General features: G+C 41.6%; 1 protein-coding gene across 1 annotated transcript in view; it reads left to right on the top strand.

The window, feature by feature from the left end:
- Positions 1–303: 303 nt before the first annotated feature.
- Positions 304–23,731, top strand: part of prox1a (prospero homeobox 1a) — a 54,748-nt gene continuing 31,320 nt past the window's right edge. Inside the window, exons 1-5 of the mRNA XM_049570306.1 lie at positions 304–1,195; positions 4,957–5,369; positions 5,609–6,235; positions 6,603–7,823; positions 14,773–14,880. Of these exons, the coding sequence (XP_049426263.1) occupies positions 5,019–5,369; positions 5,609–6,235; positions 6,603–7,823; positions 14,773–14,880 (2,307 nt within the window). The 5' untranslated portion in view covers positions 304–1,195; positions 4,957–5,018. The remainder of the gene's footprint in view (positions 1,196–4,956; positions 5,370–5,608; positions 6,236–6,602; positions 7,824–14,772; positions 14,881–23,731) is intronic.

The following is a 23,731-nucleotide window of genomic DNA, read 5'->3' as shown; positions in this document are numbered from 1 at the left end:
CACTGACTCACGATCAGCTCCAGGGGCCTAAACTCTGATCTCTGAAGAAGAGGGATGTTTCCCCATCAGAAGTGTCGGGTTATTCTACACAACTTTCTTTGATTGACAAGGAGCTCCGCGCAGAGGCGCACGGCTGTTTCCAAATACACGCGCGCAATTACAGCTGCGTAAAGACACAAAGGTGCCTTTTTTATATATAGTTTCTGACAGTGGAGAGGAATGAGAAGAAACAGATGAACGCAAAGCCTGTGTTTATTAAAAATAAATAAATAAATAAATAAATAAATAAATAGATGTGAGTGCATGCACATTAACACACTATCACAGCAGCAACACACAGTGAAATCTGAAAGTGGCTCTTCAGTCATACCTGACATCTGAAAGTTATTTTTATTGAATGACACAAGTAGGGAAGTACATGTTAAAATTACTGCTTTGATTTTCTGCTGATGTGTTTGGATCACAAACTGGGGTATGATCTCACTTCCATCATTACAAAATGTTTAAAAACAGATAACTAATGCCCTCAGTGTCAGTTAAACTATGAGTTTATTCTGCGCATATTTCTGTAGTTTCTCCGCTAATGAGAAAGGTTGGTGAACCTGATTTTCAGTTTACCCTCCGCTTCACGCTCTGCTCCTCTCTCCTCCCTCTCCCTCTCCGCTCTGGCTGCGCGCTGTTTTCGGGGGGCTCCTTATAAATAAAATCCACCGTCCCCGGTTCCTCTTCCTTATTGGTCAGGAGTCGTTACCTCACTCCGGGGCCGGTGACGCAGCGTCTTCACGTATCCTTCATGTGCGTCTCTTCTTGTTTCTTATTGAGAGTCTTGCCATCGGTCAGAGGGAGAAAACGGAATTCGCGACGAGCCGAGAGTGCCGGACGGACCGGGTGCGCTCGATACTAAACACTTCCTATCCCGGGAGGAGAGCGGCGCACAAGAGCAGTCTCTCTCTTTCTCTCTTTTTCTCCGTGTCTCGCTCACTCTCTCTCTCTCTCTCTCTCGCACACACACACTTTTTCTATGAGTCTCTCTCCCTCGCGCTCCCTCCCGCACACACACACGCCCGCGCGCGCACGCACGCTCTGCATACGTCTCCACTTTGCCGTAGTAAATTACGGCATTGATCTCAACGACGAGTGCGGATCTGTCTCTTGTGTTCGCCCTTTCTTCGACGGACCGACTTGGAGAAACGAAGTAAGTCCAAACACTTAGTATTTATCCCCATTATTATTGTCACTCGTGGGCTTATATATTGCATGAGTGTATGTGTGTGTCCGTGTATGTGTGCGTGTGTATGTGTGTGATTTGTCGACCGCATCGTGTTCGCTGTAAGTTAACTTCCACTGTTAGTTCGCGGAGATCCATCCTCGTCACGTAGCGCACATCCAGATGGTTTAGTTGAATTTTGGACTGTTTTCCCAAACTGTTCTCGCTCATGTTGACTTTACGCGCGTTAGAGACTGATTGTGATTGTTCCCGGTTGTATGAAGGAGACCGCGGGAACTAAATTATCTGATTGAAGTTTGATTTAAAATTTAAACGAGGTTTAGTTCGCTGCTGTGTTTTACTTTGTCAGTTTGTTGGTGTTGCAGAAACTCGCTTGGATTTACGCACCTGCCGTTGCTTTAGGGTTTCGTGGTTTTTATGGGCTGCTGATTAACAAATCCTATTTTTTATGTTCTACTTCACAAATTTAGGCAAATAAAAAACTCTCGACAAAATCTTCCTGCTTCCAAATCAAGCTGTCAAGAATTTAAGTTTAATTTTATTGATCTGTAATTAGTATCCAGCCTTGTTTGCAGAGACTTATTGGCACTTCACTGTCGCTAAAACTAAAGCAAACTGCTCTAGAAAAACTGCTCTGGGTTTATCTCTTTCTATTGGCACAGCTCTTCACCACTTTAATAAAACTTTACTGGCTTTACAATAAAATAATAGACGTGTTAAGATGGAGAAGTGTGTCGCGTGTGACAATCTCCTGTTGTAGCAGGGCTGCCGCTGTCGTGTCATTATCTCGGACTAATTGTTGTTTGGACTCCGACAAACATCTCTCGATATTTGCCGTCCATAAAGCCGTGCGTAAAACTAACAGCTTGTGTTTTCTGTCAGGCTGGACAGCGGTGCTCTCCGCTCACACAGCACAGTAATGATCCTGTACACACTTAAACTATCAATAATATCCACGTTATTTGGTTCCTCTTAAAAATGCAGAAGGAAGTAAAAGGTGTGTAAATTAGGATCCTATCTGTGACAGAAAGTTAGATTTCCAAAAATTATTTTGGCCTCATTTACACTTTCTGTCTTTTTAGCTAACAGTATTTATAAAAGGCTAAAACATTTATAAAGTCATCAAGTAACAAGATGGTTATAGTGAGTTATAGTTGGCTTTACTCCGCACATCATTCATTCAACAAAGAGAAATTCATTTAGCCATGAGCCACCACATACTTGCATCTCTTTTAAATGGAAATATGCCATTTACAGTCACTCATCAGCTACTTCCCATTTCAGTTCTCCATTGCAGAGCAAGTTATTCCTGCTCTTTAAATTCAGATTAAAACAAAAGTTTCTGTTTTGATACAGAAACTACGCACACGCTCTCACATCCCCTTTCAGTGCTCACCTTTGAACATCACTGCAAAAGGTTGTTGAACTTTGTCTATTTTAACACCTCGTGATGTTACAAGAATATTTCTGAGTTGCACATTGATTTTTCTGAGATTAAATGTTAATAGAAGAGGTGATAAGGGGGTTTTACTAATGCAGACAGGAAACATGCAGTTTTACACTGATGCACCCTCAATTTGACCTCAGACCCAAATTTCAAAATAAACACGTTTTCAAGCTCTTTGGACCCCCTAATCTAAACTGTTTGTCTCTCACTCTCTACCTCCCCTTTCCTGTGTGTGTGTGTGTGTGTGTGTGTGTGTGTGTGTGTGTGCCAGACCTCTGCCCAGTCTAATGCTGAGGAACCAATCACACAAACAGATAGTGTGTATGCATGTCCTGCATGTGCGAATGTGTGTATCTGGGTCAGCACCGTGCACTGTGCTGAGGGGCTGAGTGTGTTTTTCTGAACACCTCTCCTCGTCTGCAACACTGAAACTCGGAGGCACATTCAAACTAACCCTTTTTCCCCTGCTTGAAAACTATTTAATTTGGTAATGGCTCTGCAGGAACACAACAGTGTCCGCTTTGTCGGCTGCTGTGGGCTTTTTGCAAAAGGATCTCATTTGTGTCCCTGTGTGTGTGTGTGTGTGTGTGTGTGTGTGTGTGTGTGTGTGTGTGTGTGTGGGTGTGTGTGTGTGTGTGTGTGTGTTTGAGCATGTTTGTTTTCTCTTTCTTTAAAATTGTTAAAATTGTAGCTGCAGTTTTTTTTGTTTAAACGTATTTCAACACTGGAATGAAAACGTTTCTCCTGCACAGCTCTAACAAACTGTTGTAGGAAGCAGCTTTAATTTGTGAAACATTTCCCTAGACTTGACCCTGAGAGCACTTGCAAAGCAGATGCAAACATGTTACATGGAAAACGTTGTCTGTGTGCATGTGTGTGAAGGCAAGCAGATATTCACTCCCACCTTTTTCCTGTTTTACACTGGTCGAGACTTATTTTTGGTGACGTTTTTTATTTTTTGTGTGTGTACGTCCATTTCTATTGATCCCAAAATTAATGACAAAAGCAATATTGAAAAGGTTTAAATCGCCTGTGCAGTAAAATCAGCGTTTGCCTGACACTTTAGTTCTTTAAGAAATCAGGTTTTGATAGTTTAAGTCAGGATGTCCTTCACTTTATTGAGGTTTTTTGCAAGTTTTTCAGTCCAGTAATTCAGTTATAGGTGATGAAGCCACCATTGGGATACTTTAAAGTGTTTTCAGAGCATCAACAGAGAAACTTTACCCTTTGCAGTGCTTTCCCCATCACTGCAGGTGTCCTCCTCTCCACTTGCTGTACGACAGAAATGTATTCACTCATGAAAGTAAGAAAAACCTAGCTTTCAATGTGCAGTATGTGGTCTTTTTTAAAGTTCAATGACATCAAAATTTACAGCTTTTAAAAATGCACCTATTATTTCAAATCGTGTCCAAAAAAAAAAAAAATTCAAACAAAAAAACTCAGCTTTTGTCTTAAGAATGGAGTGAAATCCCTCTGACAATAAGACAGAGCCTGTCGATTGTTCACAGCTCCTCACAAGATGCAGAAATCAAGGTTACCCCTCAGGGGACGGGGAGGAAATGGGAAATGATGTTGGTGGTTGGTTACTTCTCCGTGGGAGTATCTCCTTGAACTATTTTAAAAAGTCTGATTTTTTTTCACACAGTGGTTCCTTTGGCTTTTAGTGTAGAAATGCACTGTAAGTTGTTGGTTTTTTTTTTTTTTTTAAATTTTATTAAATGATTGATATAAGTGGCTGCCCCATTCGCTTCTGTCAGGTGTGTTGTTAAGTTGTTTGAAATTTTTGAGACGGTTCACAGGTGGTGACTTTCTGTTAATTAATGTCTCCGCTCTTTAACAGTTCAAAAGGTAAAACATGAGATTTATTTTTAAAAGAAAACATGCACATTAACGATAATCATCTAATGTCTTTTAATTGTGGAGAGTTTATTCTATGAAAGAATTCTGACACTGTTATTAAAAACCACAAAACAATAAAAATCAAGTAAACTGATTTAAATTAAAATTATTAAGGTTTGCACGAGTATATCTCAGTTTAAACTCTAAATTTAAAATTTGTCTTTCTGTACAGACCAGCTGTAATTTCAAAATCAAAAGTCATTACATGTAGCTACAAATTTCAATGATTGCGCCTCTCACCATAAAAATGTATGTACCATTTTGCCACATTACTAAGATCTAATTTTGTAAATGAAGACTTTATTACTGTCTAAATGCTCCTTTCATTGTGACATTAAAAGGTTGAAATCATACCCATTTGTGTTTGTATGTCATTGACTAGGTAACTCACCCTGTGTGTGTCTGAGAGGACCCCTGGTCATGTCCGTTTAGCTCCCCTGCGTGATGCCTGATCATGACAGCACCACCCTCCTAACCAGACAGACCAAGCGCCGACGTGTCGACATCGGGGTGAAAAGGACTGTGGCTAGTGCGTTATTCAGCCGCGCCAGAGAGACCCTGCTTGATAGCATGAACCAATCACACGGCCCCGATCAGGACGGAGATTGCTCGTTGGTCAGCCACGGCCATGGCGGTGCCAACGGTGACGGAGAGAAGTCGAATGTTTTGAGGAAGTTGCTGAAGAGGGCCAACTCGTACGAAGACGCCATAATGCCTTTTCCTGGTGCTACCATTATCTCTCAGCTGCTAAAGAATAATATGGGGAAGAATGGAGGGAGTGACTCAGGCTTCCAGGTATACACACACATACAGGTAGTGGTAAAATGTTCAGTCTGTTCATCAGTGAACTGCTTTCAGTTTTAATAATCAATTAATGTTTTTTAGTCATTAGTTTATTGAATCGAATTTGCATTTTCATTTTATCTTTCCAATCAGCCAAACAAACAAGCCATTAAAATTCAATCCTCATTCAGCGATCCATTAAATCATTTGTTAATTGTTTATTAATTCGGTCCTCCTTTCTTCCATCACAGGGGAGTGGAGCTCTGTCCAGTGGAGGCTCAGAGATCCATGCCGAGGATGCCTGCAGCAATTCCTCCCGCGACCGGGACAGCCCATCTGACTGCCTCTCACCTGGGCCTCCTCTTCCTCCTCCATCTTCCTCCTCCTCCTTCGGGCGACCACCACCTCCTTCAAGCCTCAACTCTCACGCTCCCTCTCAGCCCCTCTCCCTCTCCACTTTCGACTTAGACAGGCTGTCGGATGAGCATCTCCGTGCCAAGCGCGCTCGCGTGGAAAACATCATCCGCGGCATGAGTCACTCGCCACTGGTCCGGCCCAACGGTGACCACAACCAAGAAAGCACCCGCGAAAATGAGAATTGCATCAACAACAGCAACGGCGGTAATGACCACCGAAGAGACGGCAATAGCCACAACACCAGCGGCCACAACCACAGCCAGAGCGATGGCCCCTCTTCCCTCCTGAGCTCTCCAGGTTTGCGGGGCGGTGGGGTCAGTGTTGGCGAGGTTTACAGGGAGAATAAGAGAAAGCAGCGCCTGCCACAGCAGCAGCACAGCTTCACCCAGCTGGTTTGTTCCAGGCAGGAGCAGAGACAGGAAGAGAGACGGCAGCTCAAACTGCAACTGGAGGACATGCAGGTTGGTAGAGGACGTTAAGAGCGCACCGTTTTGTGTGGACATTTGCAGCTAAAATGCACCACAAACACCAGCAGCTCATTCCCCTTTATAAATATATATCTTTCAATTTGAAAATGGGGGTTGATGATGCATCGAGACAGATGCGAGAGCGGATACAGAAAGTAATTGATTCTGGTGTTTTGGTGGTGTAGATGCACACTAACAAAATGGTTTGACAAACAGAGCTTGCTTTATAAAGCCATGTCTGTCCACCGAGTAGGTCACATATAATCAGAGACATACTGTACTGCCGTCATTTTTCAGGTAACAGGTGACCTTTGGGTTCAGAAAACATCCTCTTTAACATTCTCTTTTCTCTGTTGTTCAGAAACAGTTGCGCCAACTCCAGGAAAAGTTCTACCAGATCTACGACTCAGAGACAGAGGAAGAGGAAGACAACGGCGAGAGCGGAGAGGCCGACCGAGGTGGAGAAAGAGAGGAGGACGGCAACTTGTCAGAGGACAGTATCCGCTCTGACGGCCTGGAGGAGAGGCACAGAGACAGAGGGCGGCACAGCAATGACGACCTGTCTGAGCTGGACCCAGGCCTGTTCCTGGACCGGGCCCGAGCCCTCCTCCGAGAACAGGCCCTGATAGATGGAGAAATGGAGGAGGATGTGGATGGCAGGGAGGAGGAGGAGAGGAATGTAGAAAGGGTGATGAAGAGGAGAGGAGGAGCAGCAGGAGGAGGTGGAGGAAGGCAGTTAGCAGAAACACTGAAGCAGGAGCTGAACTGTGCCGTGTCGCAGGTCGTCGACACTGTCGTTAAGGGCTTCTCCTCGCCCAAGCAGGCCGTCAGTCACCATCATGGCTGCCACAGCAGCACACCAGCTGCACCCTCCTCTTCCTCCAACTCATCCTCTTCCTGCCCGCCACCTTTCGGCCCCCTCCCATCCCTCACCCCGGACTCGCGCTTTGGTGGTGGTGGCCTGGCCCTCAGTATGAACGGGGATGGCAGTCCAACCCCAAACTACCACTCCTCCAACCAGAGGTTGCATTGCTTTGGCGATGTAATCGTCCCAAGCCCGCTTGATTCATTTGGTGGTTTGAGTGGCAGACTGAGCGGTGTGCCAACGCCCAACGACCAAACAGAGGCGCTGCCGCTGGTGGTGCGCAAAAGCGGCGGAGGAGGTGGTGGAGAGAACACTCACCCTTCTCTTCCTCCTCCTCCTCCTCACCATCCCTCCCTCCACCCCTCTCCCCTTACAGCCTCGCTCGGGTTTAGCCCTCCATCATTTCGCCACCCATTCCCTCTTCCCCTCATGGGTTACCCCTTCCAGAGCCCCCTTTCGCACGGGGGTGGAGCCAGCTACCCTCCAGGGCCCAAGGACCATCATCGGTCCTCCCCCGATTCCATGGACATGACCCGGGACACTGTCAGCCTCAGAACCAAAATGACATCCCTTGGCGGGGGCCATCTCAGTCACCACCACCACAGGCAGAGCTCACCAGGCCAGCATGGGCCTGAGGGTCTGTCCCTGTCCCTCATCAAGTCTGAGTGTGGAGACCTGCAAGACATGGCCGACATATCGCCCTACTCAGGCAGCACCGTATCCTTAATACTGTACCTGTGTGTGTGAGAGTGAGTGTGTATTTCCTTACTTCTACAAGTGCTTTAAATCTTGAGAATGGTGGTTATCTTCACCATTTCAAATGTTTAGTGTTGGATTAGGTTTGGGGCTCAGAGAGAAGATTAGAATAAAAGGAGAATCAGCAGAGTCAACACTGTTATTATGCACACTTTAATATTTGAGTGCGCGGTTGATGGACGCTTCAGTCTCACATTGCAGAGCACTAAGGAAATGGATGCGTTTCACAGGTGGATGATAGAGAGAAGGCCCCAGGAACATTAACACATATAAAAGTAGGGATGCACCGATTGAATTTCTGGGCTGATACAAATACCGGAGTTTAAAATAACAATTTGGCCAATAGACGATACAGATGTTGTTGTTGTTTTTATCATTCTCCCTTTTGGTGCAAGAGAAACAAAGAAATCTTCATTATCAAAAATAATTGCACTGTTTTAAAGTCATTCTCTTCATCATGTTTGATTCAGCAAAAATTCAATCATACAAATTTATTAAACAACCTTTAAAATAACCTTTTACATAAAGAAATGCCTCAAAACCTTTTTTTTAACTATTTATAAAAATAATAATTCCCTCTGTAATATCTATTTCGTATTGCTGTGAAAACATCAAGAAATTTTTCCTGTACACAACTGTATTTATTCAAGTTTCTCGGCAAAAACTAAAGTTGACAAGATTAAAATTGAACACATCTTGATATCACTATAATTTACATTCGCCAGACAGTCATTTTTACTGAGCAGAGCTTGATTGCATCATCATGTAACTTAATGCAACCTCCGCAGCTAGCTTTACCTAGCTCTCCTGCCGATTTCAACAGAAATTCGTATCAAGCGATACTGATGTTTGGCTGATGAATCGGTGCATCCCTACATAAAAGTATTTCAGTCTTTCCTCTTGTTAATTTTAAAATATATTTAACATTAGTAGATTATACATGCTTTTAGAGCAGAACAATATAGCCTAAAATATGCAGTATATAATGATACATTTTCACATTTGCTGTAATGATACCCCCTTTTTTAAAACATCAGCACATTATATTTCCTTCCTCCTGTTGGAGCATTTGACTTATGTGACCTAACTAATTAAATCCAGATTTAGAAACCATATAAAAGAAGCATGTAGTGAGGAATTGGGAGGCATAGATGTCAGTACATGTTTCACTGAGCAATTTAAAGACAGTAAAAGAGTTTATTGGTAATATAAAAACATCCTTTTTTGTTTGTGCAGTTGGAAAGAGTTCATATTGGCAAAGATTCTTTTTTACAAGAGTCACATTTTTAACGCAGTCAAACACAGCGGCAGCAGGCCGTAGTCAAATAAAGTCTTTAATATCCATTAATCTGCATTAATTGGTTCCTGGTCTAACCCTCTTGTTTCCTCGCTGAGTGTGGGAGATGAAACAGGCCGCGATGGTTCTTGCAAGGGGAGAAGATTAAACAGGTCGCACGTTGCTCTCTCGAGCTCTTTTAAGTCTTTGCAGCAGGTTGTGGTGTTTAAAGGTGCTGAGAAAGGCTAGTGAGCTCCCTCTTCAACACACACACACACACACACACACACACACACACACACTGTCTGAGACACTCTTGTGCTGTTAGGTTCTCTTTCATCACAAAGACTTTGTACATAAACGCTCAAAGCAAATCATATTTCACTGTGTTTATGTGCGTGTGTGTGGGTGTGGGGTAAGACCTTGTTCATAGGAGCTCAAAGCTAATCATATTTCAAAGAGCAGGGGAGAGGAACAGGTGAATGCTTGGCCTTATTGATGGAAGCTTTCTAAATGTGTGCGTGTGTTTGTGTGTATGTGTGTGGGTACACATGGGGTGAATATCTAAAATGTCCACATTGGTTTCCTCTTTACAGTTTAAGCAAGTTGTCTCCCTCTCTGATGTTGTCGATCTCTTCTCGCTTTCATTTGTTGGCCTTCGCTCACAGTTGCTTGGCAGCTGTGTGTGTTTTGCTACCTTTCACAGTGCGCACACACACACACACACACACACACACACACACACACACACACACTCGTGCACACACAAACACACTCTCCCTTTCATGGTGTGTGCATGTGGACAGGTGTTTGCAGGTAGCTGTTTATCTTTTCGTGCCTAACCTTTCATATGGAGAGGGCTTTCCCGGCCACTCGGCATGCACACACTTTGGCTCACACTCGCACACAAACAGCCCCACGAGCGCCCACGTGCACGCTTGAAGAACAAAGTGAAAAGAAAAATAAGACTTTGAACCTGACAAATAGGAACTCCTTGCAGCTGTGATGAGGATGTGATCACAGTGTTGTCTTCAAAGCCAATTTAGATGTTGCTTTAATTAAAAAAAGAAATATTTGACACGTCTCTTGATCCTACTGAGCCGTTTCATTCCAAAATGCTCCTCCATTCATTTGGAAGAAAAAAAAGTCTTTGAAATTGGATATTAGTATTTCAAAGATATTGACCACCCTTGCCTTTTTTATTTTGTAGGTTAAAAAAAAAATCTAAAATTGTTGTTTTTTTAATTTAGAAAGAAAACAATTTTGATAACTGAAATCCCTCAGCACAAGCTAACTCATTTTTGTAAGAAATGTATCATTTGCCACTATGAATTCAGTCAATTCATTCATTAATATTATTGTATGATGACTTCTGAACAAAGTAGAAAGATACTGCTCGTTCTATAATGATGTCGATGGACAAAACATAGACTGACAACAATTTTGATTATCAGTTGAATTAATCAAATTATTCATCAAATGGAAAGCTGCTGCTGATTTTCCTTGATTTATATCACTGAAAATGAAATATCTTTGGCTTTTGCAGTGTTGGTCTGAGAAAACTAATAATTTGAGGTGGTCAACTTGGGCTCTAAGAGACTGTGACGGACTTTTATTTTGCTATTTTATGACATTTTAGGGACTGATTTAATTGAAAAGATGATCGACTTGCATCCTGTTATCTTAATTACACATTTATGACATGGGCATGTTTGTGCGTTTAGTTGAGCTGCAATGATTAGTCGTTTCAGCAGAAAATGAGTTGCAAACTACTTACAAGGAAACTTGAAATGATTAATGTCATGACTGACAAAATACAGTTTTACTGCACTAACTGCATTACTAGATTAACCTAATTTTCTTAATGAAATGTAGGATATATTATAATGTTAAATCCAAACACTCTGAAGCTTTCTTGGCATCAACTATGTCTTACGTGTAGCTTAAGCTCTCGCTAATAGGCCAAACGCCATTGCTATTTTTGCACATTTTGCATTAACCTTGTTGTTTCCTGTTCTGCTACTTGTGAGGAAAGGGATCCTTTTACCAAAAATGACATTTATGCAATTTCTGTTTGAACTTCTTTTCGTTCTCAGCCTGTCTTTATTCTTGTTTTGTGTCTTTCTCTGCCTCTAGTTTAAGAAGCACATCCTTGTTTGATTTGCATGGTGGGGATAAAATGGTGATGGCATTGTCGGTGGATTTAAGGCCTCAAGAAAGCCTGGCAGTTAGGTTAAGGTGTTTTGCATCGATCATAGTTCACCTGAGAGGCACTCGCACACACAAAAACAGTCACACACACACACTCTCTCAGGTCTGTGTATCTTTAATCCTTTGTACAGAGCTGAGCAGATGTCCCCCATTCATTTATGAATTTATCCCCCCTCCCCTCTCTCCCCCTCCCAATCCACCCACCCATTCACACACACACACACACACACACACACACACGCACGCACACACACACACACACCTGGCAGCAAGGTCAAGTTACAGCTGATACAGTGAGCCCTGCACAAAACACATACACACACACACTCACAGACGCATTCACAGATGTGCATCAGGATGAACACCACACACACAACAATGCGAAAGAAGCAGGAGGAGGCGTGGAAGACGAAGAACATCAGTTGTGTTGTTTATTCACTGACTCACTTTAGCTACTATCACACGCACGTACACATGCACAACGTCATTTGCTTATTTTCATTATGACATAGCTTCAGACTGTTTACTCTGAGTCATGCTCATGTGGTTTTAGTTTGTGTGTGTCCGTAGAAAACAACACAGGGAGCAACAAGTGAACACAATGTGTGATCTGCCCCGTACGCACGGACAGTTGACAGGTTGGTATGCATGTTAACTAGGTGATGGTGTTGTTGTCCGGTGACCTGATGTATCTGCTGCTAAATGAATGATGGATGATGATACTGCTCACCTCCCGCGGCAGTTATTGAGACAAAATGTTGTGTTGTGACACCATGGTCATTTGTGACATGTAGTCAGATTACTTTTTGTGATACAATTATTTAGAATCTTGGGAACTTGGGGACTTTTTAAGATTTTTTTTTAATGTCACTTGGCAGGAAATTCAAGACTAATTTTTGCACCAAATTTTATGGAACCAACATAGGGTTAGGGACAATTTTAGCCAAATGTTAAATATGACATAAACATTACTTTTCTTCTGTCATGGTGGAGACAAGGGTAGAACAGAAGTGGGGAAATACCTGCCGTTTGTTAGTGAGTTGCGTTGGCGATTGTGTGTTTCTTGCTCTGCGTGTGGGATTCAACTGCCTTAATTACTGTTGTGCCGAGCTGGAAAAACTTTTTGCATAAAATACACTGAGTCTCTTATACATTGCCTTTTACTGGTTTCAGGCATGCCGGGCAATTTTGGTTAAATGGCCAACTTTGGTTGAACGCTCACTTCCCTGTGTCGTCTATTTAATAAGACTGATTTTAAGACACATTAATAGCAGTTAAGGCCTTACTTTTAGATTAATTAATGCCTTTAAAATGTTCTACAGATCAGCAGGAACACACTGTTTTAATTTTTTTCAAAGTTTCCTTTTTGTTAGCACATTAACGTTTTAGGATAACATTAAACATACAGTAAACAAACTAACCCCACAACTGGCAACTGGTAAACCACACCCAAGTCCCACCAGCTAATAGACAGTTACAATTTCTTGAATATCCTTGTTTCCATGTAGATAATGGATTTGAGTATAAAATGAAACATTTATAGTGAATAAATAATATAATAATAAAATTTCCTCCTCTGCTTCCTGATGCTGCTGCTTCTCTCTTTTTCTTCACACTTTATTCACTTCCGTTCTCTCCCTCTTTTCCCGATGGCTGATGCCACTCTGTCCCTCTCTCTCTGTACCTCTTTCCAGCCATATAGGGCCCCTGGGGTTTCTGAATGTGTATGTGTGTGTGTGTGTGTATGGGTGTGTGTTTGTCTGTGTGCTAATTGACCTTGCAGGGGTTCCATTGATTGCCTCATCTTCTCTGATAGATTATAGGGCTGTTAATGTGGTGGGGAAATGGCAACGTGGTGGGGCACAGCTGTTGTCACACACACACACAAACACACACCTTCACAAACACACACACACACACACACACACACACACACACACACACACAATATGTGCCCCTGCAACCAGGGCCTCTACAATTATTATTTTCCTTGTTGAGACAGTGGGATAGACACCGGGGCTGCAGAGGCAGCGAGATGCAGGAGTGAATGTGGGATTTGATCCAAAGCCAGCAGGTGCTCGTGTTTGCTTTTGCTTTGGTTGTAAAATGGCAACACTACCAGAGAACTGGGTTTCTCTTGTTGTATCTCTGAATTTTCTCTGGTTTTAACAGTAGTTTCGTCACCCTCCACTTTTACTGGAGTGGTCACTTCTTGCTGTGACATGTGAGAAATAGAAAAGAAAAATTACTTAGTATACTGCACTAATCTATGATGCCTCATATAGGCAGAGCCGGAGGAGGGGGGTAATGTTCAGAGAAAAAAAACTTGCGAGATCAAAGTCGTAAATTTACAAGAAAAAAAAACTTTAATATTCTCTGACATGACAAAGTCATTCATTTGGTTGGGTCTAGCACAGGACTTTGACCTAGGAGACTGGGGTTTGTGTCCTGTGTGAGTCAACGTTGGCTTATTAGTTTTTAGGATGTGTAAAACTGCTGACTGCACACTGTGGAAATAAACGTTCGCAGAATAGCCGACAAGTGGTGTTCTTTATAACACCATATTTTGACGTTGAGAGACTACCCAGGAAACGTCCAGCCAAGCCATGTAAGATCTCTGACGTCACCACAACTTTCATAATTTTTTAACCATATCAAGATGTCTTGATTGGACATTTAAACAACATTTTTCAACGTCTCAATGTTTGCTGGGTTTCCCTGTTCACTGGTGGCATCTGTCTTGTACTGAGGTTGATTCAACCTCGCAAAGTGAAGTGATGAGGTTCCTTGACAAGAAAAAGTTTAGGTTTTTTTTCTCGCTTATTCATGACTTTAATCTGGGAAACTCTAAGCTTCTGATTAGCTTGAGTTTCTGATCAGCTTTTCTTTTCTTTTTGATAACCTGACACTTTAGCAAATCACCAAACACTCACAGGAAAACAGCTATCTCTCACTGGACCTAATGGTACTTCCATATGGTTCCTCTAGCATTTTGCTCATAAGTTGAGCGAAGCTATCTTGAGCCATCTGAGACTTTCTCTCAGCTCAAATCAATGTTGTCTGAGTCCTGCCAGAGGGTTATACTCAGATTGTAAGATGACAGTTGGAGATTTGGTGTCACCATAGCCCCTCACTAGTAATGCAGAACTGCTTTAGAGAAGCTGCATGCACCATTCTTTGCAGCATATAACAGGTGTGGTTGTTGCTGTGGTGCAGCCAACATAACAGATTCTCATTCCAAAATATCACATAAAGCGATGCTACAAATGACGCTGATGACAATGTGCACTGTCTGAGAGAAAACAGAACATTTTTTGAGGCTTTACTAAGACTTGAGGTCCTCTAAAATTTCCCTCTGCAGTGTTCCTCCAAAGTTTTTTGTGAAACAACTGCTTGCTGTTTTCTTAACATTTCCTCATTCAGATTCAGGAGGGCTTGTCTCCCAACCATCTGAAGAAGGCCAAGCTGATGTTCTTCTACACCCGCTACCCTTCCTCCAACATGCTCAAAATATTCTTCTCAGATGTCAAGGTAAGACTTTGCCCTGTCTTTTTCTTCTTTTTAGTGTTTCTCCTGTTTATAGTCTTTTGTAAACCTATTATCAATGTTCTCTCCAGATTCTGGCTTTCTTTTTATACTCTGTCATTTTTTTACTTGTCTTTACTGATATTTTTTGCATAATTTCCAGTGAACCATTCGGCTCAACTCGATTTAACTAATTTTCGGTATCAGGTCCTTTTTTTTTTCTATTTAGTTTTCCATTGCAGTTAGTACCCCCTCAGTGTAGGTGAGACTCTCAGCTGACTACGATAGTGACACTGCATGAAACTGCTGTGACATCACTTTAAACTCAACACTTGCTGGATCCTTTTATCTGCAACAATGTTGCACCTCATCAATTGTATGGCATAGTCACAGTTGCTATTGACGGTAGTTTGGCTATTTAAAAATGGCAGGTTTGTGATGTCCCGTGTTGTGCAAATGATGATTCTAGTGACTATTCTTGCTGACAAATCAATCAGTCAATGGAGTGCATTGTTTTACCTGCCGTCTACTATCAGCTCAGCTCGTTTGGAACCTTGATTGGCTATTGGCTAAAACCAAAAAAAAGTGAGTCGAGTTGAGTAGGGCCGTGCCGTACAGTGGAAATGTGGTGTTTGTTTTCATCTTGAATATAATGTAATTATCTCTCCATTGATGAAAGTAGATGAAGAGGTTTTTAGGAGCAAGATTAAAACTATAAAAGACAGCTTAAACTGGACATACTCTGGACGGAAAATGCTTAAACTATTTTCTTGTTTACTGGACACAATTATCATTTGATCATGCCAGGACAAATGATAAGAGTGTTAAGAGAGCTCTGGGTGATAAGATTTTGCTCTTTGATGATCAAAACTAGATACAGAAAAGGTCAGGTTTGTATTATGATTACAACTGAGCCAGGTTGAGATCAAATCCACAGTGGGCATGTACACTATACAGTTGTAAGGAGATCGGACAGAGAGCAGGGGAAAGTGACTCATTCCTTGACTTGTATAGACAAGAGATATGAAAAGCACTGCAGTCAGTGTGGGGCCAAGATTGGACATAAAACAATGGGAATTCAAAGACATCTTTGGAATCAAAAATCAGTGACAGATGGGGCAGATGAGTTGTTGTAAACAGGTATGTGTCTTTGTGTGAATAATTTGGTTTTTAGATTTGGTCACATCGCAGTTTTTTTTTATTGTTCATGAGTGTTTTCTGATCTCATTCCTCAACAACTTTCACCATCACATATCCTCACACTCGTCTTTTTGTGATTTTTGTGCATTTTGTTGTCTGATATTTTTCTGTTTTCGTATTATTCCGTTACTCTGTATATATAGTATGTGTGTGTCTGTTACCCTATAACGCAGATGGGTGCTCCAGTCTGTCACGTCTTTGTAGCATAATTAGAGTTTCTGGCCTTAATCAGCCTGGGGTTGGGGGGGGGGGTGGGGTGTTAACACCCACTTTCCCTCTCACACACACACACATTCCCGACCTCAACCTCTATTTCCCTTTCACCCAAAACACACACACATGCAACAACTATTTCACTCTCACTCTCGCTCACATAAAATGAGAAGTTGAACTTTTCTTTAAAACACTGAAACCAGACAAGTAATGTCACCATGAGCGTTTGACAGATGACAGGATACACAGGTAGTGAGGAAGAAAAAGGACAAGGAAATAAAATCAGATGGAGAACGGTAAGACAAGAAAAATAAGTTGGAAGGAAAAAGGAGATGATGGAAAGTATGTGTGTGTGTGTGTGTGTGTGCGTGTGTTTGTGTGTTTCACGGGGTTTTGAGAAGATGACAGCGGGAGCAAAGGGAGGGGCTGACAAACAAATGAAAGGGATGACAACAGAACAACAGCTTTATAACAAAGGCGCTGATTGTTTTGTGTTTACAGGCTGCTACGCGTTTTGCAAAGGAGCATACGGCTCCTCGACGGATTCAGGACGCTGTATTCAAATGAGCAGCCACACACACACACACACACACACACACACATACACCAGCTGCCCTTTGGCTCATATCTGTGGTGACCACTTCCTCGTGGCAGTGCCACATCCTTATCGGCTGCCATGGCAACAAGGGTCGCTGGGACACCAGGTTGCTAGGCAAACACAAGGTTGCTAAGCCTACCTGCTCCCAGTACATGCGAGTGAGAGTCTGATTTGTCATTAACTGGGAGTCCATTAATGGAAACTGGTATCACAGTGCTCAGTTACACGTTTAGTGTCACGGTTTAGTGTTACTGAGAAAATAAAACCGGAAAATGCTTATGAAAAAACCAACATGTTATGTAACTTTTTAATATCCCCAAAAGTCACATTTCATTGCGTAAAATTACAATTTAAGTAAGAGTGCCAAAAATGAGTGATAGAGGTGTAAATTCGTCATGATGAACAATTCGACATTTGCTGATATGACAAAGTCTGTCACAGTACGATTTTGTTTCAATTCAATTTTGGGGCCCAGGACTGATATGAGATGGTTTCAGTAAATATCCTCATCGTCCTTTTTTGGCTGCTAGGATTATCTGCCTGCCTGTTGTTTAGGAAGGAGGTGTGCTTGGACGGAAATGGTAACGCAGATGTGCCATAGCAATTTCAAAATAAAGCTGTATCATAGTTTGATATGAATCATTTTTTTTAACTTTGCATGGATGATATTCAATCATTGATCACTGAATCTATATTTATCCAGACCAATGAATTGTTACGCCCTTAATAACTGACAGTGATGATCCTACAGATGTTGTAAATAAATTAAATCTGAGACACTGTCAAATGGAAACCTTAAAGGTCTCCAAGAATGTCGCCACAAAATTACACACTGCATCATCTTCAGCCTAAATACGATATAATACATACATGCTGCACAGTGCATCTCATCCTGGAAGAGCTTCAAGCTTCAAATTGCATTTGACTTTTCTCTGTGTTACACCTACACCATTTTGAAAGCAGTGAATGTGTTGAATAAATGTAAGTAAGTGGTTGTACATTTATGCTGGCATTCCTTTCAAATTTGCAGGCTTCACTTTTTCTGAAAACCTCTGAGCCAAAGACTGTAAATGAATGAACATCTCCCAACATCTCAATGTCAAGATTAGTAGTGATTTAAAACTGATACGTGCTGACATTTTGCATAATCAGCTTACTTATCACGCCTAAGTCATACTTTAAATTATCTGAGGAAAGATGCTTAATATGTATGTGGCCAAATAAATAGTGGCTTTAGGGTTTAATTTGGAAAATTGATGAATTAGGACTAATGAGTTAATACATAGGTTCAGTTTATGAGTTTATCTCTTGGAGATTGATATTAGCTTTAAAACAATTAATCTAATCTCCAATCTGTGGGTTTATCTTCAAATTGATATTCAATTAATCTCCCTCATCTCAATAAACATGGATTTAGATAAGAAGATATTTGGCCTGAAACTTTGCTCAGCAGATGGACAGTATAACAGGCTCGACCTGTAAATGAAGTCACAGCCACACACAGTGGGATTTATCGGAATGAAAACATTTTTCTATTGGAATTTAGTGTCGGAGCTTTCAGGACTGACAGTCACTGTGTGGCAGATAAACACAAGACCATGAAAACCAGACGCACTTTCTTTAAGTTTAGTTACAAGTTACAATCCATAAGATTAGTTTGATGCAGCTCTGTTAAGAGGTTTGAGGAGTGAGGAGAGTGAACAGTAAAAGTCTAATATCAGTTAGATAAAATAAAAAACAGTGACGCTGAATTTTGAGTATACATTATTTTGTATGAATCCCTTGTGCATAAGAAGGCCATTTGAACCCAGCATGGGAATGGCAGACCCCGCCACTAACAATGAAAACAGCTACATAGTAAACTAATGTAACTTAATTTAAATATTGCAGAAAAAATGCAGACAAATAGAATAAAATACAAGATTTGATTGCACGAAAATCATAAAGATTATAAAATAAAATATTTTTTCTCTTAAAGTGAGCAAATCTCCTAAAATAAAATACAAAAGCAACAATTCATCACTGGCTAGCTGTCCCTCATTACTTGAAACCTTTCTTACTGTATATGCATATCGTATATTCTGCCCCAAACCCAACCGTCCCTACTGACTGAGTCACAAACGTAAAGTTTTTTTTTTGTTGTTGTTTTAAATGCTAAGTAATTTTCATAAACAGCTGTTGTTTTAGCAAACGTTACAAGAAAAAGTGCAGTTTTGGAGGGACTATTTTCACATGCGGAGGAATACACATTTTGTGCTTTTGTGGGCATTTACAGCATGACTGTGCATGTGTGATTGACTTAAAATTAACTACAGTGTGTGTGTTCTTGGTAATAAAGGAACATGTCACCCAGTGCAACAGCGTGGCTCACTGATATGTTTTTTTGGACAACAATGCAGCTCTATGGCACAGAGGAATATCAGCCTTGCAATACTTATTAGGAGCTCAATGTTGGTTTTGTTCTTTTCATGGGATTTGTTCACAATAAGAAGAATATATCGAGAGTCTTTAAGAAAATTACAGTTACTTATTATTCACATTTTATGCAAATATTGGTTTATATTAAAATTTAGTTTTAATTGAGTCGTAATCCCAGTTAATCCACCATATTTATCTGTGGGAGGAACTCTGCAGATATTATTTCGCTTAATAAAAAAATGAATCATGGATAATCCTATTTGTGATGAGCGAGGCTGTTCTTTTCAAGGCTTTGGTTGTGTGTGTGTGTGTGTGTGTGTGTGTGTGTGTGTGTAGGACTGAGTAGAAGAGCGCACCCTGTTGCTGTCTGTCTCTGTATGTGTGTCTTGTTTCATTGTCCTATTGCATTCATTACCTTCATCATTACCATATTTCCAAAATCCGGGTCAATGTCTCTTTTTCTTTCTCTTTCTCTTTCTCACCCTCTCTCTTACTCCTGCTCCCCCTCCTCCCCCCTTCTTCCCTGGGAACAATAAGTAGCATGTGTTAGAAGGATCAGGCAGATTCACTGTAAGGGAATTAGGGCCCTGAATGGCTTCCCCTAATTGGACTTGAATGGACTTTGTCTATGGGAAACTGGTTCTTAAAGATGAGCCTCTTACGCACAATGGCCGCCTCGCTCTGTGTGGGAAGTGGGTTGAGCTGACAACTGTTTTAGGCACAGATGAGCAAGCATGCACATACACATTAACACACACGGGATCTTAATTGCATAGTGAAAGCGCTTGCCTTCTGACCAGACAATCATATATGTAAGCATGAGACGCTTAGGTCTCTGCCGTCTTGTCTTGAGAGAGTCAGTGAGAGTAATTAAGACCTCGTTAAGACTGGAGGAGTTAGGATTAATTAGACACTCGCTTGCTCAGGGAGCTCCTTCCGATTCGCACACACTCTCACTCGCAAGTTCCCTGCCAGCTGAGGTTTTCTTTTTTTTTTAAACATACACTCAGTCTAACACACACTGTACGCAAAGCAGTGACACATTTATCAGCGAGAGACCTGAAGACTCTTGCCTTGAGAGGCTGAAATGACATCTTGATGCCGCCGTCTCAGCAGGAATCAATTAGTGTCCAACCCGCCTCTCACCCGTCTTGTCAATTAGAGCTACATAGGCAATTTGGCAACATCAGGATATGAACCAGCAACAGCTCGTCTACTGACACAGATATAACTGAAAATCAGTAATTACCACAGAGAAGTGTTTGAATCCTCTGGATGACAAAGCATTGAAATCTTTTAATGTCTTTCATAAATCGTCTAGACTGAATATGTGAAGGCTGAGATATGTAGCATGAAAAGATATATTATTATTTAGGCTGTCGTTAAATACAGCCTATACAGAATACAGAAAATGTTAGAGCTTCTTTTAATTGCTTGGTAATTTAAAAATGGAGATTGAAACAGAGCAGCTACTGTTTTGTGACCAACAGGGTTACTAAGGCCTTGAAATAATTTGTAGTCTGCTTTTTTTGTCTTTCTGGGAAAATAATCTGGCAGGAGTCTGTGTTAAGGGGACAGTTACCCCAAAATCTGAACAATTTTTCCTCTAGTCTGCCTTCTCTCCAAAATAATAGAACTAGATGGCACTTGGCTTTTGTGGTGCTCAAAGTGCCACGAAAAATGCATTTGATAAACTAAACAGCAATGTCTCTTTCCAGAAATCACAACCCGGTTATTGAAGATAATCCACGGACCTTGTTGTGAGTAGTTTCATGTAGGAACTATGTGCTCTCTACCAAACTACACCCACCAACAGTATCACCGTGCAGAAGGAAACGTGCATCTACTCATGGTTGAGAGGCTTGTTCTCGTGACAGCAGAAGATGTAAACATTAATGCATCTTCCTTGCATAAGCTGTTATGTTAGCAAGCTCATTGCTGCTAAGTGTGCTAGGAGTAGATGTATGCTTCTTTGCACTGCACGGTGATATAGTTGGCAGGTGTAGTTTGGTGGAAAAAAAATAGTTCTGGTACAAAACAAATATAAAAAGTCAAAATATGCCAATTGATAACTTACAGATTTTGGGGTCTTAAAGACAACTAAATTATTTTAAAGGTCCAGTGTGAAAGAATTTAGGGGGATTTAGTGGCATCTAGCAGTGAGGAGTGCAGACTGCAACCAGCTGAAACTTTCCTTAAGTATTTTTTGTTCATGAGGTTTTTACAAGGAGTCAAATTGTCATTGCAAGCAGGCTGCTAGCCCAGCACCTGCTAATGTGTGTTTAAATTTTTTTCTCTCATAACTTGAAGGGATAGTGCACCCAAAAATGAAATTCAGCCATTATCTACTCACCCATATGCCGATGGAGGCCCTGGTGAAGTTTTAGAGTCCTCACATCCCTTGCGGAGATCGGCAGGGGAAGCGGCTAGCACACCTAATGGCAGACGGTGCCCCAGAATAACGTCCAAGAACACAAAATTGAATCCACATAGTATCTCCTTACTGCTCATCCGTAGTGATCCAAGTGTGCTGCAGCCGCGACATAAAAAGTTGTTTCAAAAAACGTCATATGAACTCATATGATGCACGGTCTCTGAAGAGCAGCAGTACTGATGTCCAGATTCTCAAGTGCAGGCATCGCCAATTCCCAGTCTGAGCAGCAAAGACTTTCCTCATCCGTTCGCATTGCTTTGCATTTGAAACAACTACACCACCAGGTTTCCACTGCTCAGCTGGCTGAGGCTCATGAGCTGTCGTGGCTGCTTCATCCAGTAGCCTGAGTTCTGTCCGTATACTCGGGCTCAAACAAATATGGCTCAACAAAGAAATGCTGTTCCTCCTTAATTTCAAAGTCTTCAGACATGTTGGGCAGTCCTTTGCTACAAGACCGTAGTGCAAATGATCTTTTAGCTCTGTGGTTACTGTTGTCTCCCCCTGCGGTGCGCGTGTCACGTGATGTAAACATGGGTGAGCAAAGCTCATGCTTTCGCTGGTCTCGCGCAGGCGCGCACACATGAACGCGGAGCACAGGGAAGCAGTCAGAACTACAGGCTACAGTGAGGCTAAAAACAGAGTTCATATGACGTTTTCGAAACAATTTTTTATGTCGGGGCTGCAGCACACTTGGATCACTACGGTTGAGCAGTATGGTGATAGTCTGTGGATTCAATTTTGTGTTCTTGGACATTAGTCTGGGGCGCTGTCTGCCATTAGGTGTGCTAGCCGCTCCCCCCGCCGATCTCCGCAAGGGATGTGAGGACTCTAAAACTTCACCAGGGCCTCCATCGGCATATGGGTGAGTAGATAATGGCTGAATTTTCATTTTTGGGTGCACTATCCCTTTAATATGTGCTTACTTTTTTTTCTTTCTCAAATGATTTAAACTGGTGTTAAAAAAAAAAAAAACAACAATATCTGTCCAATGCTGTACAGCTCATCAGAGACAGATCGCTCGCCCAGCACCTGTTAATGTGTTTTCACCTTTTTTCTCTGTTAACTTAAGATCCAGACGTTCAGGAGGTTTTTACTAGGAGCTCTCCACAGAGGTCTCTTCCTCTCCAAAACAAACAGACCAGGTGATTTAAACCAATAAAGACACTGAACAAAACAGTTTCATGTGAAAAAAAAATGGTGTTTTTCCAAAACCGCTGGTTGCGGAGGGGCTGCTACCTATGGTGGCCGACACAATGACGTGAAAATGCAAATAGCCCTATCTAGAGCCAGTGTTTGTTATTTTCTGTTCTGGGCTACTGTAAAAACATGGCGGTGCAGCATACTCCATGGATAAGGGTTTGCTCCCTATGTAGATAGAAACAGTTCATTCTAAGTTTACAAAAAACATTTTTATTTTCAGGTGATCATATACAAAAGAAAACCTACTTATTATACTGTAATATATTCAAATTCTGCAAACAAATCCCCCTAAATCCTACACATGTAACCTTTAGGGTGTAAATATGGATAAAATCCTATCTGTGCTACCAGTTAACGGTGGCCTATATTCAGTTATTTCTATATGCCACACACAAAACTTAGGCCAAACTCCTTCCATTAATGACATACAAAACCAAAAATGACCATGAACTGCAGGAGCACTTGGAGAGTACAGCCCTCTGCCGAGGCCAAATACTCTATCTCACAATGTTAATAAAAGTAAAAACTAATTTGTGTGTCTGCCTATGATTCAGATCAGCTCCAAATTTAAAGAGGTTCTTCCTTGGCCCATGCTTCACCCTTTCACCAAGTGCCGGAAGTCTTTCTGTAATCCTGCTGGCAAACACACAAACAAACAAACCAAACTGATATCATAACCTCCTTGGCAGAGGTAGCTATGAACTGTATGACTATGAAATAGGGATTTTGTAAAATAAAAACTTCCCTCACACACACCTTCCCTGCAGTGTATACTGTCTAGTGAAGCAGAAATG

The sequence above is a fragment of the Epinephelus fuscoguttatus genome, linkage group LG24 (assembly GCF_011397635.1).
Source record: "Epinephelus fuscoguttatus linkage group LG24, E.fuscoguttatus.final_Chr_v1".
Lineage (NCBI taxonomy): Eukaryota > Metazoa > Chordata > Actinopteri > Perciformes > Serranidae > Epinephelus > Epinephelus fuscoguttatus.
The sequence above is the reverse complement of the archived record's forward strand: the minus strand, read 5'-3'. Positions and strand labels throughout refer to the sequence as shown.